Source organism: Scyliorhinus canicula, chromosome 9 (genome assembly GCF_902713615.1).
Source record: "Scyliorhinus canicula chromosome 9, sScyCan1.1, whole genome shotgun sequence".
Classification (NCBI taxonomy): Eukaryota; Metazoa; Chordata; class Chondrichthyes; order Carcharhiniformes; family Scyliorhinidae; genus Scyliorhinus; species Scyliorhinus canicula.
This window is the reverse complement of record NC_052154.1, coordinates 72690867-72716594: the sequence shown is the minus strand read 5'-3', so window position 1 is coordinate 72716594 and position 25728 is coordinate 72690867. Positions and strand designations below refer to the sequence as shown.

The 25728-nt window shown below is 51.4% G+C and overlaps 1 protein-coding gene across 1 annotated transcript in view; it reads left to right on the top strand.

Annotated features, from left to right (window-relative positions):
- The window catches only part of LOC119971420 (adhesion G-protein coupled receptor G2-like), a 198378-nt gene extending 173139 nt beyond the window's left edge, over nt 1-25239 (top strand). Inside the window, exons 12-14 of the mRNA XM_038806911.1 lie at nt 3916-4021; nt 19060-19337; nt 20689-25239. Coding sequence (XP_038662839.1) covers nt 3916-4021; nt 19060-19337; nt 20689-20780 — 476 coding nt within the window. The 3' untranslated portion in view covers nt 20781-25239. The remainder of the gene's footprint in view (nt 1-3915; nt 4022-19059; nt 19338-20688) is intronic.
- The last annotated feature ends 489 nt before the right edge of the window (nt 25240-25728 follow it).

Below are 25728 nucleotides of genomic sequence, written 5' to 3'. Positions count from 1 at the left end.
CCGTCAATGGCTTGTTTTTTCTTTACAGAATTCTTTATCGGCAAGGAGGGTTGTCTTCAGCCTCCACTGTGTGTGTGTGTGTGTGGTGGGGGGGGGGGGGGGGGGGGGGGGGGGGGGGGGGGGGGGGGGGGGGGGGGGGAGAGAGGTGGTGTTTCGCCCGGCCCCTCAAATCGCTCATCCACATAATGTGGCACCCGGTCGGAGATCACTATTGCAGAGTATTCCTCCCTCACTCCCCTGGAAGGACCATTTTGCCTACGATGAAAAGGTCTATGCGTAAGTAGGCCTTGTGCACGTGGGAGGAGAGTTATTTTTCCCCTTGGGTGATTGAACTTCATGGGTCCACACACACACACCCTCCCCTGCATTTGCTCCATAAAGGCGTTGAGCTATCGTGTAATTCCTGATATGGTTCCCGTCCTACGGTTGCATCTGTCCATTTTCATGTCTTGCACGCAATTAAAGTCACTCCCCCATGATGAGTCGATGGGTGTCTAAGTCAGGGATTTCGGCCACTGTTTTCTTGATGAACTCCGCATCGTCCCAGTTTGGGTTGTATGTTTACCAGAACTACCGGTGTCACTTTCAGAGTCCCGTTGACCATAACTTTCTTTCCTGTACCTAAGGGCCCTCCCTATAAGCTATTATTTCCCCCATGATCATCGCCTGGTTCCCCCGGGTCAGTAACTGTATTAGTCGCCATGATCGCTGCCGTCCTGTTAATTAGTATGACGATCCCCCTTGCCCTCATGTCGAAATACACCTGGATATTTGTCCCACCCAGGCCTTCCTTACCCACAGTCGGTCCCTCTCTATCTTAGGTGCATCCTCTTTTAGGAAGGCTATCCTCAGGCTTTTGATATGGGCAAGGACTCTGAATCTTTTCATCGGCCTCTCACGTTCCATGAGGCTATTCTAATTGTGGGGGCGGGGGGACGGTTTGCACTTCTCCCCCCCATCCTGTGGGTTCAGCTATACTCATCCTTTGCCCTGGCCCTGTTCGCACGGGCCTGCCCTCGCTCAAGATGGCAGCTGTAGGTTTCCTCTTTTTCACCGTCTCCACATGCGACCTGTTGTAACCAGCACTCTACCCTCCCCCTTAACCCTATACCCACACCCTGCTTCACACACTGGCCCTCAATACCCATGTGCTACCCCCTCCTTGTCCCCCCATCCTCCTTCGAAGTAGTATTCATTGCCTTGCTAGGTGACCCATAGTTTGGCGGGGTAAAGCATGCCAAACCACACTTTGCTCTTGAACAGTACGTATTTGGCTCCATTAAATTCAGCCCAGCGTTTAGCCAGGTCTGCTCCAATGGCCTGATACAGGGAGATGGAATGTCCCCACTTGCATGCCCTCTTGTTTTTCGCCCACCTCAGGATCCTGCACTCTGTCCCGGTAACTATTGGGCAGATAATCATCTCCTGCAGTGGTTCCCCAGCCTTGGGCCACAGCCAAAGTGACCTGCGTGCGCGGTCTACCTCCAGGGGCTTGGCTAAACCCTCATCAATCAGCTTCCCGAACATCGCTGCCACGTACGTTATGGGGTTCCTGCCCTCTGGCAGCCCCACGATCCATTGGTTTTGCCAGCGTGAATTATTCTTTCAGTCGTCGACCTTTTCTCAACCCTTTTGAATCCTGACCAGCTTTTTCACCTCGGCTTCGAGTGCCACGATCCAGTCGCTCTGGTCTATGGCAGCTTTTTCCAAGGACTTGCATTGTTGCCTCTTGGGCCTCAAGCCTCTGCTCCATTTTGCCCATTGCCTCCTTCATGCGGGCCATCGCGCCCTCGATCGCTGCCCCCAAGGCCGCCATGAGGTTCTCCATAATTTCTGGAGTTGAGAGGTGATGAAACCCATCATTTTCTCCATCAGCGCCTGGGTCAACGCTGGAAGTTCTGTGAGGTCGGCCTTTTATGGATGGGTTGTTGGTTCCTTGGCATTCTGGCTGGTACTGTGGTTGATGGGGGGTTGGTTCAGGGGATTCTATGTCGTTTTGGTGCCCATTTGTTGGGGTTAAAGGGCCTTAACCAAAGTTCTTAGATGAGAGCCACTCCTTTTGAGCCACCGCTCAGCTGTCACTGTCTGTGCGGAGTCAGCACGTTCTCCCCGTGTCTGTGTGGGTTTCCTCCGGGTGCTCCGGTTTCCTCCCACAGTCCAAAGACGTGCAGGTTATGTGGATTGGCCATACTAAATTGCCCTTTGTGTCCAAAAAGATTAGCAGGGTTTATTGGGTTATGGGGATAGGGTGGAAGTGAGGGCTTAAGTGGGTTGGTGCACACTCGCTAGGCGGAATGGCCTCCTTCTGCACTGTATCTTCTTATTTCTATTTAAGTAACAGGACAATGGGTAACTGTCTGTGTGGAGTTTGCACATTCTCCCCGTATCTGCGTGGGTTTCACTGCCCACAACCCAAAGATGTGCAAGTTAGATGGATTGACCATGCTAAATTGCCCCTTAATTTTAAAAAAAGTCCACAAAAAATAAGCATTAAAAAAAATAACAGGACAATGGCCTACCAGTCTACCTAACCGCAAAACCCTTCGAACTCTCCACCCAGACACACGACACACGGTAAGGGTTGGAGAGGATTTTAAATATGGGGATTAAGGGAAAAGGTTCCATATTAATCTTCGCTGCTGTGGTTGTGGCCTCTGGGGAATAGATTTATTCAAGAGATTTAGGTTGATGCAGTGCTGCCCTTCGACCACCAGGTGGAGCTTTACACAGGATTTAGGTTGATGCACTTCCATCCCTGTAGCACCAGGTGGAGCCTCTGCCTCCCTGAGATGTGGAGATGCCGGCCGTTGGACTGGGGTGAGCACAGTAAGAAGTCTTACAACACCAGGTTAAGTCCAATAAGTTTGTTTCAAATCAGTGATTCGAAACAAACCTGTTAGTCTTTAACCTGGGGTTGTAATACTTCTGAGATATTACTGGGCTTTAAATTGGAATGTTTGCAGGCCTTTTGTTTGTCTGATTTCTGTGCAGAAACACTGGCTGTATTACAAAGAAAGCTCTCATTTTAAGCTTCAATTTGAGCTCTTTGCAGTTCCTCAGACAGTTAGAGTGTTGCAGACTTGTGGTAAAATGGCTTACACTTTCTAATTCCAGAGACCTCTTTCACAGTCCTGTTCGCTGTCTGTGTCTTTTATCATTCACCTGAGGAAGGAGGTGTGCTCCGAAAGCTAGTGATTCGAAACAAACCTGTTGGACTTTAACCTGGTGTTGTTAGACTTCTTACTGTACCCACCCCAGTCCAACACTGGCATCTCCACATTGTGTTTTAAGCAAGAGACCCTTCACAATTCTGACTGGCAGCTTCTAAAATCCCCTGGCAGTGAGAGAGACAGAGAGAAAACTGTCAAGCTGCATCATGGTTGAATTCTTCTTAAAACTGACAAAATGGAGCTGGCTTCTCCTGTTCCAGAAGCTTCTGAAAAACTCCACCAATCCCAAAGGAGAATTGGTCCAAGGCCCGGATTCCAAATGTGCTGATTGGCTGCTTGCCAAGTCTATCAAACTGACATTGTGGGCTCTGCCACAGAACCTAAAGGGGAAGTGCTGGCTAATGTATTAGTCCAGGGGTGTCTGTCCAAAGTCTGTAATTTGAAATGAAATGAAATGAAAATCGCTTATTGTCACGAGTAGGCTTCAATGAAGTTACTGTGAAAAGCCCCTAGTCGCCAAATTCCGGCGGGAAGGCTGTTCGGGAAGGCTGTTACGGGAATCAAACCGTGCTGCTGGCCTGCCTTGGTCTGCTTTCAAAGCCAGCAATTTAGCCCAGTGTGCTAAATAATTTAAACAGAAATCCAAAATGGTGCAGCAATGGTGTAGCAGCTAACCAGAAGACTGTTCTTGCTCACTGTATTCTTTAAATGTTAATAAATGTAAATCGTTTTCTTCTATTAACAGGTATTCCTGCTATAGTGGTGTTTGTGTGTATCGGAGTGGAAAAAGATACAGGCAATTATGGCTGGTTTACGATTGAAACCCAAGAAAAGAACAGCACTGTTTCAATGTAGGTGTTTTTTTTTTAAATTTCATGAGATGCGGGCGTCGCTGGCAAGACCAGCATTTCTCGCCCATACTTAACTACCTTTGAACTGAATGTCTTGCTAGGTCATTTCAGAGGCCAGTTAAGTGCCAACCACGTGTTGTGGATCTGAAGTCACATGTAGAGGGCAGTACAGTGACGCAGTGGGTTAGCCCTGCTGCCTCATGGCGCCAAAGTCCCAGGTTCGATCCCGGCTCTGGATCACTGTCCGTGTGGAGTTTGCATATATTCTCCCTGTGTTTGCATGGGTTTTGGCCCCCACAATCCAAAGATATGCAGGGTAGGTGGATTGGCCACACTAAATTGCCCCTTAATTGGAAAAAATGAATTGGGTACTATTTTTAAAAATGACGTCAGATGTAGGCCAAACCAGGCAAGGATGGCAACTTCCTTCCCTAAAGGCCATTAGTGAACCAGGTGGGTTTTTACAACAATCGATGATGATTTCATGGTCATCATCATTGAGACTAGTTTTATATTCCAGATTTAATTGATTGAAGTCAATTTCCGCCAGCTACCATAATGGAATTTGAATCCACGTCACCAGAGTATTAGCATAGGCCTCTCGATCATTAGCCCTGCGATATTACCAGTATGGGGAAGGGGGTGACGGCAGAGGGGCTGGTTTCGCTCACAAGGCTAAATCGCTGGCTTATAAAGCAGACCAAGCAGGCCAGCAGCACGGTTCGATTCCCGGACAGGCGCCAGAATGTGGCGACTAGGGGCTTTTCACAGTAACTTCATTGAAGCCTACTCGTGACAATAAGCGATTTTCATTTCATTTTCATTCATTCATTTCATTCATATCATTATCTCCCCCATTTCTGTAAAAATGCCAGAAGAAAATGTTGGTATTTGATTTTCTTCCACTGCCACTGGAGTTTCAGGAGAGATGTATTTCCATTGAGTGGTTTTTAGGATCAATGCCAGATCTGATCTGTATTACCTGGTTGGCAGCTGTGCTTTAATTTGCCTGAACACTGCAGTGGTTAAATGGAAATCTTTCAATGTTCCTGCTTCTGATTGGTATCCAGTGAGCACTGCTGATAATACATGAACCTCAGAGAAGCCAGGAACAGACTGGTGGATCGTGCTACCAAATAGTATTCTGCCATTCATTATGACAGGATTTTTAAAAAATATATTTTTATTGATATTTTCCAGTTTTTACATTTTTTAACAGAGTAACACTTCAATCTATAATGTATCTGGTATTTACAAATAAAGTTGTTTCTTATTTACAGAGATTTTTACATATGGTTTCCCCCATCTGCCGTCACCCCCTTCCCCACGTTGGTAGTTTAGTTTTCCCTCTTGGTGCTGGCTTCTGCCCTGGGTGACTCATGCCGTGTTCCCCTCCTATCTGTCGCGGTTTTTAGTTGATGTCTTTGCAGGGTGGTGGGGGGCCCCTCCCCATCTCCCTTTTCCACCCTCGCTTCGTTCTGTGATTCGCTTGGGTTCCCTCCTTTCTCCTTCCCCCTCTACTTCTTTCCCTTGTGTGACCTCTTTATTTTCCTCCCTCCCTCTTCCCCCTTTCCTTCCTTCCTTCTCCCTAGTCGCTATTGACCTCCAGCAGGTCATGGAACAGGCTGATGAATGGCCCCAGGCTTTGTGGAAGTCCTCGTCCAACCCTTGGATGGTGTTCTTGGTCTTCTCCAGATGGAGAAATTCCGACTGCTGTCTGTCTTCCCGTGCTAGCTATCCCTGCTTGTGTGATGGCTCCCCTCCCGGGGCTGGTCTGGTCCCTTACTTATGCCCGCTGACTGCCTGCTTTCTCTGCCTATACCCTCACCTGCATTCCCTGTCTTTCCTGTGGCCCAGTCTTTTTAATCAGAGCAAGGCAGCACAGTCCCACGCAAACGTATTCACTGTCTGTGATGAACGGTATTAATAACTGCCGTAAACGGTACCTGACCTTTAATACCTTGCCCCTTTAAGAGGCTTGGAACCCTGGGGGAAACGCCCCCAGGAAACGGTATAGGAAAAGGCTCCATGTGGTGAGCACACTTCTCTCGGATGCTGTTCAGTTCTCTGTAGATTAAAGCCTTTTGATTACCGACCTCGCTCTCGCGTCGTAATTGAGGGTGCCTCAATTTAATCTACAGACACATCAAGATGGACAGCGCTCTAAAACCGGAGAAACTCAACCTGGACGCCAGGTCGCCGGAAGCCCCGGAAATTTTTAAATATTGGCTCCGGTGTTTAGAGGACTATCTGGACTCCTCAACGACTGATGTTGACAGCACTTGCAAGCTGCGTTTACTACATGGCCAGGTGGGCCACCGACTCTCCGCCGTGATCGAGAACGCTATGACCTATGACTGAAGAAACGCTTCATAAAACGTACTAACGAGGTACACGCCAGACATTTGCTTTCAACCTGCAGCCAGCGTTCCGGGGAAACGCTGGACGAGTTCATGGAAAGACTCATTGCACTCGCGAGGAACTGCAACCACAAAGCATTGATGGCAGAAGACCACATGAACTTGCATATTCGCGACGCCCTTGTGTCTGGTATCAGGTCCTCATACATCCGGCAGCGGCTCCTAGAAGACGGGGCAAAGGATCTCCAGGGCACGGTAACGCTCGCCTCTTCTCTCGTAACCTCCGTACGTACTCCGCAGACCTTGCGAACCCCTCTCGATCCCCTCCAGATTCGGCCACGCTACAGGCCTGTGCCGCGCGGCAATCCGCTCACTCCGGGGGTTCCCCATGCTATTTCTGTGGGCAAGGCCAGCACCCACGTCAGCGTTGCCCGGCCCGCTCCGCGATCTGCAACGACTGCGGGAAGAAAGGGCACTTCGCTAAAGTCTGCCTGGCTGGACCCAAAGGCCACAAACGAAACCCTCACCAGGCCCAGAAATCAAGCTTCCGGTCTCACAGGCCCCGCAACGCGGCCGTACTGCGGCCGGGCACGCCCACGTCCGACGCGTCATCGACCTTGTGCGAGTCATGGGAGCGGCCATCTTGGCGGTGCCCATCTTTGAAACCTGACACGTTCGACTGGCGGCGACGGCCATCTTGTGACTCCGGGCGGCCATTTTGTGAGTTTGACTCTGACAGCCCGCAACTAGGAGTGATCACACTCGATCAATCGCGGCCAAAGCACCTGCGGAACTCGATGATGCGGGTTCAAGTCAACGGCCACGACACTCCCTGCCTATTCGACTGCGGGAGCATGGAGAGCATTATCCATCCAGACACGGTAAGGCGCTGCTCCCTGCGCACCCACCCCAACTCCCAAACTATCGCCCTCACTTCGGGGTCCCACTCGGTACAAATCACGGGGTATTGTGTCGCTGACCTCGCAATTCAAGGCGCTGAATACACCTGATTTAAACTCTTCATCCTCCCTCGCCTCTGCGCCCCGCTGCTGCTCGGTCTGGACTTTCAGTGCAGCCACCGGAGCCTGACACTGAAGTTCGGCACGCCCCTGCCCCCACTCACGGTCTGCAGCCTGGCGACACTCAAAGTTGCGCCACCCTCCCTCTTTGCGAACCTCACTCCCAACTGTAAGCCCGTCGCCATCAAGAGTCGCCGGTACAGTACCCAAGACATGACTTTCATCAAGTCAGAGGTTCAGCGGCTACTAAAAAAGGGGGTCATAGAGGCCAGCAACAGCCCTTGGAGGGCTCAAGTATTGGTAGTCCGCTCCGGGGAAAAGCAGCGAATGGTCGTGGATTATAGCCAGACCATAAACCGCTTTACGCAACTCGATGCGTATCCACTTCCCCGCATAGCAGAAATGGTGACCCAAATCACTCAGTATCGGGTATTCCCCACGGTTGACCTTAAATCGGCCTATCATCAACTCCCTATCCGCCCACAGGACCGCCCCTACACGGCTTTCGAAGCAGCCGGTCGGCTGTTTCACTTCCTCAGGGTCCCTTTTGGTGTCACAAACGGAGTCTCCGTTTTCCAGAGGGCAGTGGATCATATGGTGGACCAGTACAGCTTATGGGCCACCTTCCCGTACTTGGACAACGTCACCATCTGCGGCCATGATCAGCAGGACCATGACGCAAACCTGAGGAGGTTCCTCCAGACTGCCCGGGCCCTCAACCTCACGTACAACAAAGAGAAATGCATGTTTCACACAACCCGGCTAGCAATCCTCAGCTACGTCGTGGACAATGGGGTCCTAGGCCCAGACCCCGACCGCATGCGTCCCCTTAAGGAACTTCCCCTTCCTCGTAGCCTCAAGGCACTCAAACGGTGCTTGGGGCTTTTCTCCTATTATGCCCAGTGGGTCCCCAGATATGCGGACAAAGCCCGACCACTCATTAAGACCACGTTTTTTCCCCTGACGGCTGAGGACCCAATCGGCTTTCAGCCGTATCAAGGCCGACATCCTCAAGGCCGCCATGCACGCGGTGGACGAAGCCATCCGCTTCCAAGTAGAAAGCGACGCATCAGACGTCGCCCTGGCTGCTACCCTCAACCAGGCAGGCAGGCCAGTAGCGTTCTTCTCCCGAACCCTCAACGCCTCGGAAATCCGGCACTCTGCAGTCGAGAAGGAGGCACAAGCCATAGTGGAGGCCGTGCGACACTGGAGGCACTACCTAGCCGGTAGGAGGTTAACCCTCGTCACCGACCAACGGTCGGTCGCCCTTATGTTCGATAACGCACAACAGGGCAAAATAAAGAATGACAAAATTCTGAGGTGGAGAATAGAGCTCTCCACCTATACGTATGATATTAAATATCGCCCGGGGAAGCTCAACGAGTCCCCAGGTGCCCTGTCCCGCGGCACGTGCGCCAACGCGCAATTGGACTGCCTGAGATCCATCCACGATGACCTCTGCCACCCGGGGGTCACCCGGCTTGCCCACTTCATCAAGTTCCGCAACCTACCCTACTCCACAGGGGAGGTCAAGGCCATGACTAAGGCATGCCAGATCTGTGCGGAATGCAAACCGCAGTTCTATCGACCAGACAAGGCCCGCATGATAAAGGCCTCTGGGCCCTTTGAGCGACTTAAGTGTGGGCTTCAAAGGGCCCCTCCCGTCCACCAACCGCTACATCTATTTTCTCACCGTCATCGATGAGTTCTCCCGCTTCCCTCTTGCTGTCCCCTGCCCCGATATGACCTCAGCCTCCTTGATCAAGGCACTGCGCAGCATCTTCACACTGTTTGATTTCCCTGCTTATATCCACAGCGACCGGGGTACATCGTTCATGAGCAGTGAGCTGCGCCGGTACCTGCTCAGCAAGGGCATCGCCTCGAGCAGAACGACAAGCTATAACCCGCGGGGAAACGGGCAAGTGGAGAGGGAGAATGCGACAGTTTGGAAGGCTGTCCTCATAGCCCTACGGTCAAGGAGTCTCCCAATCACCCGCTGGCAGGAGGTCCTACCCGATGCCCTGCACTCCATTAGGTCGCTCCTATGCACGGCCACGAACGAGACCCCTCACAATCGTTTGTTTGTCTTCTCCAGGAAGTCGACCTCTGGGGTCTCGCTTCCACCCTGGCTGACGACTCCAGGTCCAGTCCTACTCCGGAGACACGTGAGGAGCCATAACACGGATCCAATAGTCGAGAGGGTCCACCTGCTGCACACAAAGCCTCAATACGCCTACGTCAGGCACCCCGACGGCAGGCAGGATACCGTCTCCCTGCGAGACCTGGCACCCGCTGGCTCTCCCACCGACCCCACCAACTCTCCCACCGACCCCGACGTTTTCCCCACCGACACACCCCCCACTTCTACCGACGCTCCCCGCCCCGCAACGACCGCCACTGCCCCCCAGCCGGTGCCGGCACCGATCACCCTAATCACCCCTGATACCCCCCACCTCCAAGGCGGGCAAAGGCTCAGTCAACCGTGCTCCCGGATATACCACCATCGGAACCGACCGCATCCACGGCGCCACCACCGGAGCAGCGAAAGTCAGAACGGACGATCAGACCACCACAAAGACTGAACTTATAACTCCACTTCACCCCCGACGGACTATGTGTTTCTTTTTAAACAGGGGGTGAATGTAATGAACGGTATTAATAACAGCCGTAAACGGTACCTGACCTTTAATACCTTGCCCCTTTAAGAGGCTTGGAACCCTGGGGGACTCCGCCTCTGGCTACGCACCCAGGAAACGGTATATAGGATAAGGCTCCATGTGGTGAGCACACTTCTCTCGAATCCTGTTCAGTTCTCTGTAGATTAAAGCCTTTCGAATACCGACCTCGCTCTCGCGTCGTAATTGAGGGTGCTTCACTGTCCAATGAGTCTTTGTTTCTTTCGTAATCCTCCTCTGATCAGCCTTCATCGTTACCTCGCCTGCCCCTTGTTCAGACCGTTGGCCCGCATGAATTTTTTCACCTCTGCCGGGGTGTTGAAATAGTACTCTTTGTTCTGGTATGTGACCCAGAGCGTAGCTGGGAACAGTATACCAATTCGCACCACATTTGTGTACAGTGCCCACTTCGCCTGGTTAAACTCAGCCCTGTGTTTTGCCAGATCTGCCCCAATGTCATGGTAAATTTGGATTTTGTGTCCTTCCCAGGCGCTCATTTTCGTCTGTCGTGCCCACTGGAGGATCCTCTCACGATCCTGATATCGGTGGAGCTTTGCAACGATCGTCCCCAGCTACTCCCCGGCTTTAGGTTTCAGCCTGAGTGACCAGTGTGCTCTGATGAGCTCTGTGGGGTTTGGGAAGGTGTCTCTCCCAACTAGGTTACACAGCATTTAGGCAACGTAGCCTGTCGGATCTCTGCCCTTGATGCTTTCCGGCAGGCCCACAATCTGAATATTTTGTCATCAGGACCTATTTTCTTGGTCCTTGACTTTCCTCTTTAAGTTCCCTTGGGCCGCCACCAACCTTTTCACTTCTGCTTCCAGGGCGAAGATCCTGTTGCTCTAGTTCTGCAGGTCGAGGATTGTCCTGTCCTGTGCCTCCACATTCTTCCCCAGTCCGTCGATTGTCTTTTGCATGGTGACCATCGGCTCTGTCACCGCCACCAGGATTTCTATCTTGATTGCCCCTTTCATGGCGGTCAACTCCTTCATAAGGATGAAATGAAAAATGAAAATGAAATGAAATGAAATGAAAATCGCTTATTGTCACGAGTAGGCTTCTATGAAGTTACTGGGAATTGAACCGTGCTGCTGGCCTGCCTTGGTCTGCTTTAAAAGCCAGCGATTTAGCCCAGTGTGCTAAACCAGCCCCTGTTCTTCCATACGTCTCCCGGTGGTTTGGGGGGGGGGGGGGGGGGGGGTGGGGTGGGGGGGGGGGGGGTAGGTGAGGCTGATGCTCGAGTCGTTGGTTTCCCTCTCTCCTGGGTGGCCGGGGCCCTTTCACCTCATGGGTCCGCCGTCTCGTGCGCCTGCTGCTCGTGGCCCTTTCCACCACTTCTGCCATCTCTTCGACCCCTCAAGCTCCCGTTTGCTGGTATTGTTTCGTGGTTGTTTTCTTCTTGCTGTTGAGGCAAATTTGCTTCGAATGTTCAAGCAAAATTTGCCTAAAAGTGCATATTTGGTTATGTTCTGGTGGAGAGCCACCTGATGTGCGTCCGCTCAGCACATCACCGTTACCATGACAGGATTTGGAAGGGTGACTGGTGCCTGAGCAACTGTTAGCTAGTAAGGGCTCAACATCTTTTTGATGAAACAGAATTTTGAAGAAATTCATTCAAGGGATGTGGGTTTCGCTGATTAGACCAGCATTTATTGCCGATCCCTTTTTTAAAAATAAATGTAAAGTAACCAATTCATTTTTTTTCCAATTAAGGGGCAATTTAGTATGGCCAATCCACCTACCCGGCACATCTTTGGGTTGTGGAGGTGAAACCCACGCAGACACGGGGAGAATTTGCAAACTCCACATGGGGTGACCCGAGGCCAGGATCGAACCCAGGTCCTTGGCACAGTGAGGCAGCAGTGCTAACCATTGTGCCACCGCGCCACCCCTATTTATTGCCCATCCTAATTGCTCTTGAGAAGATGGCAGTGAGCAACCTTCTTGAACCGCTGCAGTTCATCTGGTGGAGGTACACCCACTGTGCTGTTACGGAGGGAATTTCAGGATTTTGACCCAGCGACAGTGAAGGAACGGTGATATAAATCAGTGACTTGGAGGGGAACCTCCAGGTGCTTCCTGCTCTTGTCCTCCTAGATATTAGCAAATATAGGTTTGGAAGATGCTGTGTAAGGCGCCTTGGTGAGTTCCTGCAATGCGCCTTGCATGCTGTTGGAAGTGCACTCATGACTTCCGGTTGCTGGGCCTCGAGGAGAGGCTGAAGGGGTCGGACCTGCCGGCCTATGTGGCCATGATGTTGAACTCGCTGGTGGGGGCAGGATCCTTCCATCTGCCCCTGGAGCTGGAGGGGGCCCACAGAGTACTGGCCAGGCGGCCTAAGGCGAATGAACCCCCGCGGCCGGTGCTGGTGCGGTTCCATCGGTTCAGTGACCGGGAGTGTGTTCTCTGATGGGCCAAGAAGGTGAGGAGTAGTAAGTGGGAGAATTCGGTAGTTCGTATCTACCAGGACTGGAGTGCGGAGGTGGCCAAGCGGAGAGCCGGGTTTAACCAGACGAAGGCGATGCTCCATGGAAAGCAGGTGAAGTTCGGCATGTTGCCGCCTGCGCGCCTGTGGGTCACCTACAAGGACCGGCATCACTACTTTGAGTCCCTGGAGGAAGCGTGGGCCTTTGTGCAGGCTGAAAAGCTGGACTCGAACTAGAGATTGGGGGCTGTGGGAGTTTTTCTATTCATGTATCATTGTTTATGCTGTAGAGGGTTATTCTGTTTGTTTTTGTTTTTTCTCTCGCTTTCAGACGATGTGGGTTATGGCTTTGTGTTCTAAGGGGGGTACTGGGGTTTGTGGTTGATGTGTCTTTGTTTGTACGGAGCTGGTGCTTGGGTTGGGACTGCGGTTTGGGAGCTGCGTTGGTGTGGTGGGGCAGTGTGAAAGCGCGGGCTTTTCTCTGGTTTCCCGCGCTGCGGGGCGAGGGGGTGGAGCTGGTGGCGAGGAGCGTGGTTATTAGACCGGGTTTCCCGCGCTGAAGCGGTGCCCAGGAACTGATGCAGGGGAGGAGGGGAGACCTCATATCGGGAGGGGTCGGAGTTAGATCAGGAGCTGCCGGGGTCAGCAGAAGTCAGCTGGCTCACGGGAGTACAGTGGAGGGATAGTCGCAGCTAGGAGGGGTCCTAGCCTGGGGGGGGATACCGGGTTGCTGCTGGATTGGCCAGGGGAGTTGGTGCAGGTCAGGGTGAGGTTCTATCGCCGTGGGAAACGGGCCGAATGGGGGATGGCCAGGGGCGAGCAGTCGATGGGCTATGGCTAGTCGATGGGGGAGGGGGACGGTGAGCCCCCTGATCCGGCTGATTACGTGGAACATGAGGGGGTTGAATGGGCCGGTTAAGCGGGCCCAGGTGTTTTCGCATCTGAAGGGGCTGAAGGCGGATGTGGCCATGCTCCAGGAGACCCACCTGAAGGTGGCGGACCAGGTCCGTCTGAGGAAGGGGTGGGTGGGGCAGGTTTTCCACTCAGGGTTCGACTCGAAGAACCGGGGGGGTGGCGATCCTGGTGGGGAAGAGGGTGGCGTTTGAGGTGTCTGAGGTTGTGGCTGATAGTGGCGACAGATATTTGATGGTGAGCGGTAAGCTGCAGGGGGAGAGGGTGGTGTTGGTTAATGTGTACGCCCCAAATTGGGATGATGCTGGTTTCATGAGGCGTATGTTGGGCCGCATTCCTGGCCTGGAGGTGGGGGGCTTGATCATGGGGGGGGGACTTCAATATGGTGCTGGATCCCCTACTGGATCGTTCTAGTTCAAGGACAGGCAGGAGGCCGGCGGCGGCCAAGGTGTTGAGGGGGTTTATGGACCAGATGGGAGGAGTGGATCCCTGGAGGTTCGGGAGGCCGAGGGCTCAGGGAGTACTCTTTTTTTCTCCCATGTGCACAGGGCTTATTCCCGCATTGATTTCTTTGTTTTGAGCTGGGGACTGGTCCCTAGGGTGGAGGAGCCCAAGTATTCGGCTATTGCGATTTCGGACCATGCTCCGCATTGGGTGGATCTAGAGATGGGGGAGGTGCGGGGCCAGCGCCCGCTTTGGCGTCTGGACGTGGGTTTGTTGGCTGATGAGGAGGTGTGTAGGAGGGTTCGGGGATGTATCGAGAGGTACCTCGAGGTCAATGATACTGGGGAGGTCCAAGTGGGGATGGTGTGGGAGGCTCTGAAGGCAGTGATTGGGGGGAGCTGATCTCCATCCGAACTCATAGGGAGAGGGGGGAGAGGAGGGAGAGGGAGAGACTGGTGGAGGAGCTGTTGAGTGTGGATAGGAGGTACGTGGAGGCCCCGGAGGAGGGATTGCTGGGGGAGCGGCATAGCTTGCAGGCCAAGTTTGATTTATTGACCACCAGAAAGGTAGAGACACAGTGGAGGAAGGCGCAGGGAGCGGTCTATGAGTATGGAGAGAAGGCGAGCAGGATGCTGGCGCAACAGCTTCGTAAGCGGGACGCGGCTAGTGAGATTGGTGGAGTGAAGGATAGAGATGGGAGTGTGGTGCGGCAGGGGGCAGAGGTCAATGAGGTCTTTAGGGACTTCTATAGGGAACTGTACCAGTCGGAGCCACCGGCGGTGGGAGGGGGAATGGAGAGTTTTTTGGACAGGCTCCGATTTCCAAGGGTGCAGGAGGAGCAGGTGGAGGGACTGGGGGCGCCGATCGAGTTGGAGGAGCTGGTCAGTGGGATTGGCCACATGCAGTCGGGGAATGTGCCGGGACCGGATGGGTTCCCGGTTGAATTTTATAAGAAATATGCGGACCTGCTGGGCCCCCTGTTGGTTAGGACCTTCAACGAGGCATGGGAGGGGGGTGTTCTGCCCCCGCCGATGTCTCGGGCACTAATCTCCCTGATCCTGAAGCGTGATAAGGACCCCTTGCAGTGCGGTTCATACAGGCTGATTTCACTGCCGAATGTAGACGCCAAGTTGCTGGCGAAGATCTTGGCCACTAGAATAGAGGACTGGGTGCCGGGGGTGGTACACGAAGATCAGACGGGTTTTGTGAAGGGGAGGCAGCTGAACACTGCCTCCCCTTCGGGCAGCACGGTAGCATGGTGGTTAGCATAAATGCTTCACAGCTCCAGGGTCCCAGGTTCGATTCCCGGCTGGGTCACTGTCTGTGCGGAGTCTGCACGTCCTCCCCGTGTGTGCGTGGGTTTCCTCCGGGTGCTCCGGTTTCCTCCCACAGTCCAAAGATGTGCGGGTTAGGTGGATTGGCCATGCTAAATTGCCCATAGTGTCCTAATAAAGTAAGGTTAAAGGGGGGGGGGGGGGGGGGGGGGTTATTGGGTTACAGGTATAGGGTGGATACGTGGGTTTGAGTAGGGTGATCATGGCTCGGCACAACATCGAGGGCCGAAGGGCCTGTTCTGTGCTGTACTGTTCTATGTTCTATGAACACTAACGTGCGAAGGCTGCTAAATGTGATAATGATGCCGGCAGCAGAAGGAGAGGCGGAGATTGTGGTGGCATTGGATGCGGAGAAGGCCTTTGACAGGGTTGAGTGGGGGTACTTGTGGGAGGTTTTGGAGAGGTTCGGGTTTGGGGTGGGGTTTATTAAATGGGTGAGGTTGCTGTACGAGGCCCCGATGGCGAGTGTAGCGACAAATGGGAGGAGGTCCGAGTACTTCAGGCTCCACCGTGGGACGAGGCAGGGGTGCCCCCTGTCTCCCTTTTTTGTTGCGCTGGCAATTGAGCCTCTTGCCATGGCTCTCAGGGAGTCGAGGAGGTGGAGGGGTTTGGTGCGAAGTGGGGAGGAGCACCGAGTGTGGCTGTATGCGGACGACTTGCTGTTGTATGTAGCAGACCCGGTGGGGGGAATGCCGGAGGTGATGGAGATTTTTGCTGAGTTCGGGAGTTTCTCGGGATATAAATTGAACCTGGGCAAGAGTGAGCTGTTTGTCGTACACCCGGGAGATCAGGAGGAGGGGATTGGTAGGCTCCCGCTAAAGAGGGCAGTGAGGAGTTTTAGGTACCTGGGGGTTCAGGTGGCTAGGAGCTGGGGGACTCTGCACAAGCTCAATTTTACTAGGTTGGTGGAGCAGATGGAGGAGGAATTTAAAAGGTGGGACATGCTGCCGTTGTCGCTGGCGGGTAGAGTACAGTCCGTTAAAATGACGGTGCTCCCGAGGTTTTTGTTTCAGTGCCTCCCCATTTTCGTTCCGAGGGCCTTTTTTAGGAGGGTGAACAGCAGCATTCTGAGATTTGTTTGGGCACTCGGGACTCCGAGGGTAAGGAGGGTCTTTTTGGAGCAGGGCAGGGATAGAGGGGTGCTGCCGCTGCCCAATCTCTCTGGGTACTATTGGGCGGCTAACGTCTCGATGGTACGTAAGTGGGTAATGGATGGGGAGGGGGCAGCATGGAAACGGATGGAGATGGCATCCTGTGGAGGCACGAGCCTGAAGGCACTGGTAACAGCGCCGCTGCCGCTCCTCCAACGAGGTACACTACGCAGCGCCGGCCCTAGGGTTGCTGCCTCCCCGGGCAAGCTGAACTTCGGCGCCCTTGGGGGGGGCGGGGCCGAGGGGGGGGCTGAGGGGGGGGAGGCCGAGGGGGGGCCGAGGCGGGGCCGAGGGGGGGGGGGGGCCGAGGGGGGGGCCGAGGCGGGGCCGAGGGGGGGGCCGAGGGGGGGCGGGCCGATGGGCGGGGGGGCGACCGGCGGGGGGGGGCGGACCCGCGGGGGGGCGGACCCGCGGGCGGGGGCGTGGACCCGCGGGGGGGCGGACCCGCGGGGGGGGCGGACCCGCGGGGGGGGGGGCGGACCCGCGGGGGGGCGGGGGGGACCGGGGGCGGGGGGGGGACCGGGGCGGGGGGGCGGACCGAGCGGGGGGGGGGGGGCGGACCGAGCGGGGGGGGCGGACCCGAGCGGGGGGGGTGGCGGACAGAGGGGGGAGCGGACCGAGCGGGGGGGGCCGCCCTGGGGAGGGCGGCCACCGCGCATGCGCTGGTTGGCACCTGCCCAACTGCGCATGCGCGGGACCCGAGTCTCTGGCGCCCCCTAGCACATGGCGCCCCGGGCGACTGCCCGAGTTGCCGGTGCCTTGAGCCGGCCCTGACACTACGAGCCCGGTGGTGGCGGCTACCCTCAAAATTTGGGGGCAGTGGAGGCGACACAGGGGGAAGTGGGGGGCTCAGTGGAGGCCCCGCTGCGGGGGAACCACCGGTTTGTCCCAGGGAACATGGATGGCGAGTTCCTGGGGTGGCACAGGGTAGGCATTAGGAAGTTGGGAGACCTGTTTATTGATGGGAGGTTCGCGAGCCTTGGTGAACTGGAGAAGTTTGAGCTCCCCCCGGGAATACGCTCAGGTACCTTCAGGTCAAGGCGTTTGCTAGGCGACAGGTGGAGGGTTCCCTTTGCTGCCCCCGCGGGGGGTAAGGGATAGTAGGGTGCTTTCGGGGGTGTGGGTCGGGGATGGGAAGGTGTCTGACATCTACCAGGTAATGCAGGAGGTGGGGGAGGTGTCGGTAGAGGAGCTGAAGGCTAAGTGGGAGGTGGAGCTGGGGGAGCAGATTGAGGAGGGGACGTGGGCGGACGCCCTGGAGAAGATGAATTCCTCCTCTTCATGTGCGAGGCTTAGTATCATCTAGTTCAAGGTGCTGCCACGTCTGCGCCGAGTGCATGGGAGGGGGGGAGGGAGGGGGGGAGGGAGGGGAGGGGGGGGAGGGGGGGGGGAGGGGGGGGGAGGGGGGGAGGGGGGGAGGGGGGGAGGGGAGGGGGGGGAGGGGAGGGGGGGGAGGGGGGAGGGGAGGAGGGGAGGGGAGGGGGGAGGGGAGGAGGGGAGGGGAGGGGGGAGGGGAGAGGGGAGGGAGGGAGGGAGGGGGGGAGGAGGGGAGGGGGGGAGGGGAGGGGGGGAGGGGAGGGGGGAGGGGGGAGGGGAGGGGGAGGGGAGGGGGGAGGGGGAGGGGAGGGGGGAGGGGGAGGGGGAGGGGAAGGGGAGGGGGGAGGGGAGGGGAGGGGGGAGGGGGGGGGAGGGGGGGAGGGGAGGGGGGGAGGGGGGGGGAGGGGAGGGGGGGGAGGGGAGGGGGGGAGGGGGGGGAGGGGAGGGGGGGGAGGGGAGGGGGGGAGGGGGGGGAGGGGAGGGGGGGAGGGGGGGGAGGGGAGGGGGGAAGGGAGGGGAGGGGGGGAGGGGAGGGAGGGGGGGGAGGGGGAGGGAGGGGGGGAGGGAGGGGGAGGGAGGGGGGGAGGGAGGGGGGGAGGGAGGGGGAGGGAGGGGGGGAGGGAGGGGGGAGGGGGAGGGAGGGGAGGAGGGGGGAAGGGGGGGGTAGTTTAGGGGGATAGTGTTTAAGTTAATTTGCTAATTGTTAATTTATTTTGTTGTTCATTGGGTTTGGGGGGTGTTGTTATATGCGTTGTTATATGTGCTGGGGGTGTTTATTATTATTATTATTTTGTTGATATATATTTTTCAAAAAATTCCAATAAAAATTATTTTTTTAAAAAGGAACTGCACTCATCCAGGCAAGTGGGAAGTATTTAATCACATTCCTGACTTGTGCCTTCATAGGCTTTGTGGTGGGGGGTGGGGGGTCAGAATGAGAGTTACTGGGCAAGGAATATCCTACCCTTTGACCTGCTCAAGCAAAATGATTTTAAAAAGAGCTGCATGGAACATTTCTATGCAGCTTTAACAGGATTCTGTTTTAGATTGTGGAACACAGTGATGAAGTAGCAGGAATTACACAAAGTAAATCGCACTGGTTGTGACTAATTGCTTGTGAAGCAATAATGTGAGGAAGTTAAATTAATCATTTGATGCTTACCTATGTAAATAAAGTTTTTTATTCTAGTTACATAGCTCTTCTCAATCTGAACCTATAAAGGAAGGATTAAATTGAAACCTTAAAAAAACTGTGACACTATCTCAGTTTGCAGTATACATGTGTGATAAACAAGAATTTGTCCAAGAGTTTGCAGGTAGAAACAATGGCATGCAATTGTAAATGAAATCCAATGTAAAGTTCAATATTGAATATTTCAAGGCTTCTTTATTTTTGAACAGATGCTGGATAACAAACAGTGCAATCCATTACGTTACAAACTGCGGCTATTTCAGCATTTTATGCTTTGGGAATATGGGAATGCTGATCACCGTTTGTGCCAAGCTATTTTGTATGCAAAGAGGGAGCAGTAATGAGCAACGGTCCGTATGGAAGGATCTGTGGACAGTTCTTGGTCTTTGTTGCTTACTGGGGACAACCTGGGCTCTGGCTTTCTTTTCGTTTGGACCACTCCATGTGACTCAAATGTACCTGTTCTCCATCTTAAATTCCTTGCAAGGTTAGTCAACACATGCACATATTGATGGTCAAGCAATGGTAATAGACAATGTTAGAACATTAGTGCAATTGCATTATATTAATTTAATTGATGTACTAAGAGGCCAGGAACAAGACACTTGCTGTACTTCCCAGCTCTTAACCTTGAACTGCATCTGTATCGCTCACACAATGCCATTTTATAGTGTAAATATTCTAACTGGGCTGGAGGTGAACTCGGCGCTCAATTAGTGGTGCTGAGGGTAACCCGGAGACTAGAGCTGCCTCAGAACAAGAGCTGCAAAAGTAAATGGCAGCCAACATGGGGCCTGCTGCAGACATGAAGAACAGAGAATACCTTGCAGAGCCTGCAGCCTCACCAAGTACAACGTGCCAAACAGCCAAAGGGAAGGTAAAGGACAGGGTCCAGCACAAAATCCCCCTGCTCCTAATATTTTTTGACATGAAAAAATTACTTTATTTCTGCTTTGAACCCAACAGCTGCACATTAGCATACACTGGGTTGTTTGGGTTCGGCCAATTGCACTTTGAAAATTCCCAGCTGACCCTCCCCAGTTCAATTAACTAGCTCCTCAAAGAGTTTAATAAGCTGTTAATTGAAGTTTTACAGGTTCCCTAGGTTCACATTCTAGCAGCAGCAGCAGGATCCAGCGCCTCCTTCCAGGATTGCAATTGTCAAATCATACCTGCACCCACTCCCAACCCCACCATAATTGAAAATCCAGCCCAAGTTCTTTGAAATCAAGTGGAAATATTTGAGGATGACTTTTGTATAAAGGCAGACCGTTTGATTGGCACCCCTTCTACAAACATTAATTTCTTCACCACCAATGGACAGTGGCAGTAACGTGTACCATCTACAAGATGCACTGCAGGATCGCACCAGTGCTCCTTAGACATCACCTTCCAAACCCTCGACCACTAGCAGCTTGAAGGACAAAGACTGCAGATACACGGGAACACCACTATCTGGAGATTCCTCACCAAGTCACGCACCGTCCTGACTTGGAAATGTATTGCTATTCCTTCACTTGTCACTGGGTCAAAATCCTGGAACTTCCACCCTAACAGCAATGTGGGTGTACCTACACCACATGGAATGTAACATTTCAAGAAGGCAGCTCACCGCCACCTTCCCCAGGGCAATCACAGATGAGCAATGAATGCTGGAAGCCCACATCCCTTCAATGAATAGAAAAAGTCCACAGAGATCATTTTTCCCTCGTCATGAGCCTTGCATTTTCATCAGCTCTGAACAACTGTAAGATAGCCTGTGTGGACAAAATCCAAATAGAGTAACGAGCACAAAATGGAGTAACTAATGGCCATGTAATTTTTCTGAATCTTTGCAGGATTTTTCATATTCTTGTGGTACTGTGTTATGAAACGACCATTCAAAAGGGAAACAACAAGTTTCACCACAACAACAACAACAGACAAATGAGGTGAAAGTGGAGTTACTTGGGATCCATTCAGCTTTATAATGGGTTTCAAAACAAGCTTTTCTTAAAGGGGAGATCATCACTGTTTGTAAAGTATTTTAAGCATGAGTGAAGTTGTTTAGTATACCTACGGTTTCAGGAATCAGGACAATAATTTCCAACATCTCTTGATTAGGAATCCCCATTTATTCTGAAGGTTTTTGTTTTTACAATTGAACACCAAGGTGTGCATCCGTAAGACAAGAATTAGTGATTGGGTGAAATGAGGAGATATCTGCTAAATTACCAATCAAATTCCAATTGATGAAACCCAATCAAAATCAGCTCCAGTCAGTAAACACCAAGAATAAAATTGAACAATCAGATTCTTCAATTTGTTTTAAAACTACAAATACCAAACTAGAAAGTGACAGAAATTGCCAATGTTCAAAAACATTTAAGGTTGGTTTGAACTGTCATCTCCAGCTTTTCAATCAGCTGGAAATTCACTGAACAAAGCAACAATTGTGGGGGTGTCATGTGGTGCAGTGGTTAGCACTGGGTCTACGCCGCTGAGGACCCGGGTTCGAATCCCAGCCCTGGGTCGCTGTCCGTGTGGAGTTTGCACATTCCCCCGGTGTCTGCGTGGGTTTCACCCCCACAACCCGAAGATGTGCAGGTTAGGTGGATTGACCACGCTAAATTGCCCCTTAATTAGAAAAAATATAATTGGGTACTCTTTTAAAAAAATTTAAAAAATTTTTAAGTAATAATTGCATTTATAAGGAGCAAGTAAAAAGTTAAAACAAGTTGGAATAGAGTGCTTACTCACAGAATTGCCTGTGTATCCGAAAATATTTCCTCATGTTAGAATATTTGCCTGACGTTTTGTCTATTTTTTGATGTTTTCATTTATTATTTCATGCAATGTGGGCATTGTTAGCAAGGCCAGCATATGTTGCTGCTCATTCCTAATTGAGGGCTGAATCAGCCACATTGCTCTCGGTCTGGAATCACTTGTCGGTCGAACCAGGTAAGGATGGCAGATTTCCTCCCGGAAAGTGACAATCAATAGCTACTCATTAGTTACGTCCTTCCCGCTCCACTGCCGATGGAGGCCCTTCATAGAAGGCTCACCACATGGGAGGGACATGACAAGCAAACACTGGCATGTTTTCTTGTGGGTTTTTGGAGGAGTCCCTCAATCAAAGTCACTCAGTATCTGATCAAGGGTCTGGCATCAGAAAGATGGGTCCATTGAAAGTGAACCCCTGCCTTTGGTACTAAGCCCCCTTGTCCTCATACCAGAGACTCCCACTTTGCGACCTGCCTCCCAGCACCACTTACTTGTTCTCAAGTCCTCCTTGATACAACACCTTGGTGGGGTGTAGTACTGGCAGAAGCGAACTTCTGTTTGGCAAGCAGCTCTCGACAGGCAGGACTTCTGTTTCTGGAGTCCTTGACACTGAGGAAGACTTGCCATTGGCCTGTTAAGTGCCTGACTGTCACAAGATGCAACAGGTCTTCAGGACCTCAACATAATTGTTCATTTGACGGATGCAGCATGCTTTATTAATAAACTCAAATTAAACCTCCATAATTGAACCTCATTCAAAGTTGCTGTTATATTGAGGCCCAACTTCATCCTGCCACTCTATTCCCGTACCATCCTCCCCGAACAGGTGCGGAATGTGGTGACTAGGTGCTTTTCACAGTAACTTCATTTGAAGCCTACTTGTGACAATAAGCGATTTTCATTTTTCATTTTCATATTGGTTCCAATCTACAGAGCTCAAATATGCAAAAGTGAAAATTCACCGACACAATAATTGTCATTTCAAACGCCAGGTGCCCTGGAAAGTTTTCAGCCCTATTTTGGGTACTGAACAATATTTTGTACTTTGAGTAACTGTATGTGGAACACAGCTTCTCATCTTTAGCATGCAATTATAGTGGTGTGAGAAAGCATTTTCAGCAAGCTGCTGTATAAATTTGCAGAAGCAGCGAAAGGCATTGTCTGAAGATAATGTAATGTGAGCCAGAATTTTCTAACTTGCCCTGGTGTGTTTTCCTATCATAGAGTCATAGAGGTAGTTTGCCATTGGCTGCCGGCGGGATCTTCCACTCCCACCAAAGTCAATGGCAATTTGCATGGCTCAAATGTCCCAACGCTGGGGAACCCGAGGCAGGGGTCAACTTCAGTGGGACCTTGGTGAGAAGGGCTGGAAAATCTTGCCCATTATCTATTTGATACATCCTGTAGGAATCCACACTATTTCCAGTAGTTATAGAGATGTTTACAGCTCAGAAGGAGACCAAATCCATGCCTTTTCCCCATGGAGCAATCCAGTCAATCCCATTCCCCTGCTCAATCGCATAGTCCTGTGTTAGTTTATTTTTATAATAACATAATATGGATACCATGAGTTAATTGTTTCTGCTTATTGTGGAATATGTGGGCGTTGCTAGGTGGCTGCTTTGGGGCTTAAGAAACATTGAAATTGATTGACCTGCAGTACAGGGTCCAATCATATAATGAATGATTAATCTAAATAAGCTTTATTTAAAACATAGATTTTAGATAGTTTCTCGGAGCGGAACGGGGCACATGCAGCTGATTTCTAAAGAACATAAGTTTGATTACTTTGGAAGATTGTGATGTTAAGCAATTTGTATCTGAATGATTTAAGAATGTTGTAAATGTAACCGTTGTATTTTAACATCTTCTATGTAATGTGGCTTCTTTTAAAACTAAAGCATATTACTTTGGACCAGAACTCCCTCTAGTCTATGAGTACCAAAGACCAAATCATATAGAAATTAATCACAGATAATAATAACTGTCTCACAGTAAGGCAATGCTGAGAGAAAAATAATTAAGGGCTGGAATTTTGAAGGTGGATTCCATAGTTAGTTTCATCAGCATATTGAAAAGGTTGGAACTTTAAGGCAAATGGTGACCAAGGATTGGGCTTTCTTAAGTAGAACTTCTTGCTCCATCCTATGAGTAGAAGTTCTTGTTCCATTCCAAAGCGGGAGCCCAGTGTTTGTGAGGTAGCTGGCACTGTTCCAATTATGAGGTTTATAAGATTATTATATTTAGGGAATGTTTCTTTAAATTTAGGATAAATGAAGGGGTTCTGCAGTCTGGCCTGACAGTATGCCTCGGTGGTCTAATTGTTAAAGATTAAAGGAAGACTCTGCTTGTTTTACTGAGAGGAAGGTATCGATACCAAGGGACAATGACCACAATCTCTGAGTTTATCATGAATAAACCATGATTCTCCAAAAGCCCCAGAAAGGTGATTTAAGTTTTGGATTGTAAAAAAGTGATGCTGTAAACTTAACATTTATTTCTAAGATCGAAGGAAGCTAAAACAAGAATAACTAATTAGAATTTCTGAAGTTTGCACATTCTCCCCGTGTTTGCGTGGGTTTCACCCCCACAACCCAAAGATGTGCAGGGTAGGTGAATTGGCTATGCTAAATTGCCCTTTAATTGGAAAAAATGGGAAAAGCTCTAAATTTAAAAAAAAAGAATTTCTACTTACATACACAACTACCATGTTCCTGTTACCATCGGGAAGAACCTGGAGGCAGCCATTTTAAAGGTTAGGTTACAAATTTCCCTTTAAACCATGAATATCAAAGACAGACAGCGGTTTAAAGTTTTGTCTCATGGTCTACAGTCATCTGCGAGTTAGAGAGTAAACAATAAAAGCTGCCAGGCCTGCACCTTAAACAGGGAATATGCTAACTCAATCCTTCACCATACAGAATATGGGTGGGAGCTCATGCTCTGATTGAAGATGGTGTTTTTGAGGACTTTAAGGAGGCCAAATTTGCCTAGTGTAGAATTAGAGGAAGAGATCTACACCATAACTGTGACAGTGAAAGGTAGTTCATAGAATCACTACAATGCAGAAGGAGGCCATTCAGTCCATGGAGTCTGCACTGACCCTCCGAAAGAGTACTCTACCTAGGCCCATGCCACCACCATATCCCCTTAACCCAGTAACCCCACCTCACCTTTTGGACACTTGGGGGAAATTTTGCATGGCCAATCCACCCAACCTGCATATCTTTGTACTGTGAAAAGAAACCGGAGCACCCGGAGGAAATCCACGCAGACATGGGGGAAAAGTGCAAACTCCACACAGACAGTCACCCAAAGTTGGAAATGAACCCGATCTCTGTCACTGTGAGACAGCAGTGCTAACCACTATGCTATCTGTGATTAATCGGAGGTTAAAGAGGAAGCAAACCATCAGGAACTGATCATTTTAGACTGGTTCCTAGAGAATGAAATGTCCATTTAAGAGACAATGTAATGTATAACCATAAGAGGGAGATTTTATGCCATGCTAAAAGTTAAATGGAAAATCATTTTTGGTGTTGTTTAAAATAAAAGTTGCAGACAAAAAGAAAGTAGTGTTTAATTTTCTTAATAATATGGTGAATAAAAAATGTTAAAACATGAAATTTTGATGCATCATCTTTCATACCGTTAACTGGAGTTCAAATTTCTCATTAAAAGATATCGTACTCTCTGGAGATCATAACAGTACACTAGGTATGGGCGGCATGGTGAGGCAGTGGTTAGCACTGCTGCCTCATAGCACCAAGGACCCGGATTTGATCCCGGCCCCGGGTCACTGCCCATGTGGAGTTTGCACATTCTCCCGGTGTCTGCCTGGGTCTCACCCCCACAACCCAAAGATGTGCAGGGTAGGTGGATTGGCCATGCTAAATTGCCCCTTAATTGGAAAAATTTAAAACAATAAATAACAGTACACCAAGTGAATGGAGGCATTGTGACCTCTTTTAGGATGCATGTGGACCTCACTGGTGGGCTGCAGACCTAGAAAGTGGTCTTACCCCTGAAACTATACCACTTGTTTATTTTTTAATCATTGATTAGCCCACAAGCTCAGCAGGGAAGGAGATTTACTGACAATTCAATGGCTTACG